Source organism: Charadrius vociferus, unplaced genomic scaffold (assembly GCF_000708025.1).
Source record: "Charadrius vociferus isolate BGI_N301 unplaced genomic scaffold, ASM70802v2 scaffold282, whole genome shotgun sequence".
Taxonomy (NCBI): domain Eukaryota; kingdom Metazoa; phylum Chordata; class Aves; order Charadriiformes; family Charadriidae; genus Charadrius; species Charadrius vociferus.
Window position 1 is genome coordinate 4,537,509 of NW_009647731.1, and position 7,131 is coordinate 4,544,639.

Here is a 7,131-nt window from a genome sequence, read left to right on the forward strand (position 1 = left end):
CAGCTGGTTTTAACTTGGGCTGGACTGTCCATTCCTTACCCATTGCATTGCTGACTCAAGTACCAAGTTCTCCTCAGGATGAGTGAATGAACACTCCCATGATAGACCATTTATTGTATTTATTACACCAGAAGTTGAGCAAAGCAAAGTGCCTGCTAGGTATTGTTTAAGTCTTTTTCTCCAAAACCTTTAAAAAGTTTGATGAGGTAGGGTTAAGGGAAGGATCACACAAGCTTCCTGAAAACTCCAGTTCTGCCTAGTTTAGTCTGTTTCTGTTCTAACTTTTCTGCTCTTTTTGGGTGGTGAAAGGGATACAGTATCCCTGTATCACAGCCATCTGGAAAAGACAACTGATGATCTTCCTCAACAGGACTATCATGTATTTGATGTCACTGCTGAGACAGGTCCCTGTAGGGTGCAGGCTGCCGTACAAACTCATTTTCTAAAAAGCAGTGAGGTCTACTCGAGTTTTTCTATGGAAAAGATAATTTCCTGTGCCTACTGCCAGTAAAGATGAGGAATTCAGCAACATCTACTTAATCTTGCAGCAAGTATGAAGTACTTTTGATTCACTTTTTTTTGAGTATTACATTCTGTCCAGGAGATTCTATACTTCCCACTTCCCTGACAATTTTCTGTCCCCCCCCCATGTATACTTTCACTTTGTCAAATATATCCAGCAGATTTTAAACACTTTATTTAATAAAAGTTAAACATACAAAACTGAAATTAACACACTTTGTATTCATAAAAATCACCTTCTCCCATTATAGGGAGAACCTTTTTCTATGTATGGATTCTAAACTACCAGTTGTAGAGTTTAGCTTGAGTTGTGACTCGGGTAACTGATGGACATTTCCACCAATCAGTGCATCAACAATTGCTGACGTGACCTGATCTAGTAACAAATTACAAAATGAGCTACATCATTAACATAATATACAGGGAAATAATGGTCAGGGTTAATGGACAAGAAACACCCTTTAATTATTTAATGGGGGAAACTGCTGATGTACTCTTGTCCATTAACTCAGCCCTAGATTTTACAAAAATAATATCTACATTGTATACAGGGCTACCCATTAACTTCTTTAAACACATGACGGGTTCAGAGATGGCACCACTACTGTAAGTGAGAGACAAGTAACAGAGAAAAGCAAATCACATATGAAACACAAGAAAGCAAGAGCTTTTACACGTGGTTTCCTGAATGCAATTGAAGGGGCTCCGCAGCACTGTAATACAGCTGAAGTTACAACGGACACGAGGGCCAGTCAGTTATTTAAGGACAGAAACTTCAGACTAACCTTTACTCACTCACAACTAACTAAGTGGGATCCAGGCATTCGTATCCACTGTGCTGCAGTTCTACGTGACTGGATGGCGCAGGCCCAGACAAAAGCTGTGTCTGCATATTCCGGGCCCATGACCGGACCATCAAACCTACAAGATCTACCAGAAGTGAGATGATGTCTCCTTTCCGAAGCACAACCACTTATGTTCTCCGACTCTCTGATCCTTGGGGAGGGGTGGGGGGGGATATTTTTAAGTACAGTTCTCTAGTTTGAAATTGGAATCTAAATACCTTGTCCTATGCTTTTCTGGTTACATTTCAATAACCTTTCAATAACCTCCTATTAAAATTTGATGAGTATTTAAAAAAAAAAAAAAAAAAACAAAACCAAAAAACAACCAATAAGTATCTCCTCTGCTTAACTTCTAGTGCAGGAAGTTCAGACTGGAATTAAAGTCAGATTTATTGTTTCTAGCATATGAATCATCATTAGTAATAAAGATCCTATCGGCCCTGTTCTGCCCTCATTTACAGCTGTACAAATTGATTTTCAGTGGGTTTGTAAGGGAGTAATTTAGAACTTCCTTAGCAATTCCACGTGATGTATAAGCTACGATGGAGTCTAGCTCTCTCTCCCAGAGCTGCAGCGGCTCTGTAATGCTGAGCTTGTCGCTGAGACAGCGGACAGCACTGTGACTACAGAAATGAGGGAGGCTGTTAAGGTGCCACCACTTTTCTTAAGGAAAAAACAAAAAACACTTCACTACTAGTATGAACAGAAGATTCCAGAGATCAAAGCTGCAGATAACTACTGCTTTCAGAGTAACAGGTAACAGCAGTTCATGAAAGCATTTACCTGCAGAATGTATTTTAATGCAACTATAAAAAGTTTAATGATTAGGGGGGATCAAATCAATAGTTGGAGATTTAAGGCTCATATCAGCTGAAGCCAAAGTAATGGTGACAAAATGGACTATTCGCTATGTGCCAACAAATAATTTACTTTTAGAAAAATATAATGATAAAAAGATAAGTGTAAAGCCCTGCAGAGATGAAGTTCCACCTTTTTCCCGTTACTGAGGCATCAAATGCCTGACATTGTATTTAGAGGTATCTTGATACTGTGTCATAGGTTTGTCTGCAATTCCACATGTTCCCACTCCAACCTTGCCAGTTACGCTCTCAGGAGAAGCAAAAATACTCCTCTTTACCTGCAAAAGAAACAGAAAAACATCATTTCTGAATAATTACTGACTAGTCCTTCAAAAACACCAAGCAACCATTACCATTTCAAGTGTTTCGGTATTCTCAACTTCCTACTCTACAGACAGGCACGCTATCTAAAGGCTAGCTCACCCGTGACGTTATCAGCAGTGAGATAACAGAGCTGGGAACCTCCTGGCACCTCACTACTGGATGTGATCATGGTACTCAGGACCTTGGGTCACGCCAATGATTAAAATTCACCTCTCTCCTAAGATGATCTCTAGTAACTGTTCCTAAAGAAGACTGACGTTTTACCACTTGGTCGAGCCATGATTAAAATTAAATAAGGCTTTAAAATGTCCTTGCTACCTTTTTTGCACTATGCTTGCTACTCCAGGGCAATTAATCAGCACTGAGTCTGCCAGGTCACAAATACAGCAAGAAGTCAGGCTTGGAGGTTTAGACAGGCCCTCAGGTTCTAAGCGCCAACAAACACAACCTGGCAACTGACAGCAAGCCCAGCCCTCCAAGCCAAGTGCAAGCTCAGCCTTTTAAGAAGAGCACTCCTCCAAAATCACCTAGTACAAAACCAGGTCTTTTTAAGTGTACAAAATAACAAACTGCACACTTCAGAACCCCAAAGATGAACCCCCTTTAAAAGCCACTTCCTCCTCTCTCCCAAAGTGCTGCACAGAATCCTATGCCCTGTTGTGATTCACATACTGACAAAAGCAAACAAACCTGGCCTTTTTTGTTTTTAGAATAGGCTCTGTTGTTAAACTGTTGCCACTTGACTTTCTGGTCCTCTCGTTCTTGTTCAAGTTCTTTAATTCTCTGAGCTTTTTTCAAAGCTTTCTTCTTTTTATACTCTCGCTGCTGAGCTATCATCTCTTTTCTGGAGAGAAGGAAAAAGAGACATTGTATGTTTGTGCCTTTTCCTGTAAAAAAAACTTAAACCACTAAGACAGACATGCACAATAGTTTTCCATAAATGAATGACAGAAAACAAAGCTTAAGTATTCTCCACTTCCAGGAAAAGAAAGAAAAAAAAAATAAAAATCAGTCTTTCCATGCTTATTTGTATATTTGGGCATAACAATAACTGCCACCAACTGAGTAAGACCACGCCAAATGCAGTGACCCATGGGATTGTGTGTAATTCATATCTGAAACTGAAAATGTACCTATCAGTGTTTCTGTATTTCAGAAACATCTAGGGTTTGGAAAATTTAAATAGTCCATTTGAGTGAAAAGCCCAAACTTTTCTGGAGGTCTGCAGGGCTCTCATGCTACCAAGTATTGCACAGGGATGGAAGGAAAGGAACAAATACAAGTTATTTCAGTACAGATACAGAAGTTCAAGGAGTCCACCTATGCCACAATGCAGCGCCCCTCAGACTGATCTCTTCAGGAAGGGATCATTGCCTATAATAAACTCTGAAACTGTACTGCCTTCCCCCCCAAAAAAAATGTTTAATGTTAAAAATACCTTTTGTGTTAGGCACAGTGGGATATTGAGTAAAGTACATCACCCCAGCGATGGGGTCAACACAGCTATCCTAAGACAGGGATGGGGCAGAAACGAAAGTCCTGGTAAGTATACTCTGTTGTGAGTCAAATCACAGATCTGAGTGAGCAGAGCCTGCACTAGATCTAGGCTGAGACTTGTAGGCTCTCTGCTGTCAAAGAGTACCAAGTTGTTTGGGTTTTTTTAATCTACTGCTTACATACTCGATAGCATAATCTGAGTAAAAACAAAGTCTATCACGTTATCTTGCCAGGATATGTAACACACATCATACCAGCCAGAATAATCTACCAAACATTATAAGCTGGATTGATTTAAGATCCTTTTTCAAGCGAACATGTGAAGATACTAAAGATAAATAAAATTTAAAAAAAAAAAAATAGAGCTTCTATTTCATTAACCAATTTTTATAGCTGGGGGAAAAAAAAAAAAAAAAACAACACAAAGCAGGTTTCAGGTTTCTGCCAGCATATTACTTACTTAGACATGGGTTTGTTGCCACTGTCCTCTTTTGCTTTTCTTCCCTCCTCCACAGGCTTGAGGTTAAACAGAGGTGTAACTTCAGCATTGCCATATCCAGCAAATGTGACTGCAGCTGTTCCATTCTCCTCATCTATTTCTTCAATCTCAGCTTCATAACACCTGTAAAGATATCATGGCTGTAAGCATGTGAGTAAAGCTTTAATACTCAGCCCTTCCAACACCTACACTGTCAGCCAGCTAATGGCATTAAGTAAAAAAAATTGCCAATATTGGCTTTCATTTTCAGGGACAATAGACAAATCAAACCAGGACATTATTTTCTTAAGGTCAAAGAGACACAAGTACAAAGACTGGAATCTACTGTATCTGACCTTTAGCATAAAGAAGCAATGGCCTCACAGTTATCAAGACTAATGATTAATGCTGGGGCCAATCTAATCAGAAATCCTGATCTTGTTTCTATTTCTGGCAGGTCATGGGATTGAAAAAAAAAAAAAACCACCAACAACCAACAAAATACTGCATTCACAAAACACAGCTTTCACCAAATTCACTGTGGAGTTTTTCCATATGAAAAATAATTAAGAAAAGCTGAAGCTTTCAAAACTTTCCCCCTTCACCACTTAAAGTTAGAAGTTCTCTAATTGATTTAAAACAGCAATTTTGAAATTTTAGCTGAAAGCAGTCCATTTCATACTTATGTGTATGAAACATTTTGGTCAACCAAACTGACCTCATAATGGGAAAGAGCAAAAAAAGACAAGTAGCAACAATGCCAAAAATACTTAAAATAATTGAGTCTAAATTCAGAGCAAAAGGATACATCTAAAGCAAACAGAGGAAGAAGATTATATGTTTCACAGACAGTATTCCAGTTAACATTTACTAAATTACTCTCATGTAATTTTAAGTGGGCCAACAACATCTTGCATTGAGCTAGAGGAAAATACGTGGGAACCCAAACTGCATGAGGTAAAGAATATTAATCTCTGGCTACCTCTTCATGAAACACTGGTCACTTAAAAAAATGTTGTAACAGAAGCAGGGGGGGTAAAAAAAAAAAAAAAAAGCCAAAACAACTAAAGTCCAATAAGATCCACTTCAGTGGCCACTCTGGCACATTCTTCCCCAAGCTCTTTCATCCTCTAACCCAGTGATCAGAGCAAGAAAAATGACCCAACGGTGACCTAAGAAAGTAAGATTCAATTTTTAAGTTCTTACACAAAAGCATTTTACTCATCAATAATCTGTGACAGAAAAACTGTTCACTTTTCTATTTTGGTTTTGGGTGTTCGTTTGTTTTGGTGTTGTTTTTTTTTTTTTTAAGATATCAATAGCTACACCAAAATCTCTATGTGGTTACTACATTGTTAATAGAACCACATTTGTTGAACAGAGCTTCTCTCTAAGTGGTAGTGATTGGGATATTAATCCTGCATAAATAGTAATTTTTAAAAAGATGCAACAGTTACACATTTTACAGCATTGGAAGTAATTTTAGAACGTTTATTTCAAAGATTACGAAGTCAGAATGAATTGCTTGGTTTCCCAGAACTTCACAGGCCGATGCAATGGAGACTAAATCCAAAAGGTTGAATAATTCTATAGTTGCATTAGATAGCCAAAACCCAGCATTTCCAATTAAAAAATAATTTCCAATTAGTGGCATAAACTGAGATACAGCAAGGATTCTCCCTGATAGCAATTACATGTATACAAATGCAATGACAAATTATGAATTATATACATCCTGAAACCTTTACAAAAGACTGCTCTGACAGATCAATTCATGAAAGTCTGCCATTTATTACATTAGCAAATGGTAACTTACCAAAGCTACCCTACTTTTATAAGGTTAGTGACAAATGGGGCATTTCTAGAAAATGACGCCACATCTCTTTGCTTTCTATCTGAAATACTGACCTTTAAGACAGAGTACAATAACAGCTAATACATTTATTTCCTGATTTCTTTTTGCTTTTAGTCACACTAGGGACAGTTCAAACTGAATGAAAGTCTCTTACCATTGAACTATTTCATGTAACTGTTAGAGAAGTTTTCTACACTTACTGTCCATCCTCACTCCATATCGCCATACACCTATCCCCAACCTTCCAGGAGTGACTGGGCAGAGCAGAAGCAGAACTGTCAGAACTTGCAAGAGTTTCCGAAGGTTGTGTTGAAAGGAGATCTTTGGTTAATTCTATGACTTCCTATAAAAGAGAAAAAAAAACCACAAAGAATAATTTTTCAAACTCTTACCATGCATATTTTTACCCCAAGCTTACTGGTTTGGTTTTTTTTGAAGTTACTGTGTTAAATTCATAGCTGATGTAAAGTGGACTAAGTTTGTTCTGGGTTTTTTTAATCATTTAACTAAACTCATTCATTGCCAACACAATAAAAAGATGTATTGTCCTCGCTATATTGCACTAAGTTGCCCATACCCTCCTCAAAATTTCAAGAACTAGCCTATTATTTTTACAGCATTTCTTTTTAGATTAATTGTTTCTCCACAGGCACAAAGACAGCTAGGCAGTTTCAAGAAAAAAATCAAGTGTGACTGTACACATGGCTGCACATGGTGTTGGTTATTGACTAAAAAAATCATACAATGTGG

At 38.0% G+C, this 7,131-nt stretch overlaps 1 protein-coding gene across 1 annotated transcript in view; it reads right to left on the reverse strand.

The window, feature by feature from the left end:
- Positions 1 to 2,107: 2,107 nt before the first annotated feature.
- SMNDC1 (survival motor neuron domain containing 1) overlaps positions 2,108 to 7,131 on the reverse strand; it is an 8,522-nt gene continuing 3,498 nt past the window's right edge. Inside the window, exons 2-5 of the mRNA XM_009881553.1 lie at positions 6,582 to 6,724; positions 4,509 to 4,670; positions 3,242 to 3,395; positions 2,108 to 2,505 (exon numbers count right to left, since the gene is read on the reverse strand). Of these exons, the coding sequence (XP_009879855.1) occupies positions 2,368 to 2,505; positions 3,242 to 3,395; positions 4,509 to 4,670; positions 6,582 to 6,724 (597 nt within the window). The 3' untranslated portion in view covers positions 2,108 to 2,367. The remainder of the gene's footprint in view (positions 2,506 to 3,241; positions 3,396 to 4,508; positions 4,671 to 6,581; positions 6,725 to 7,131) is intronic.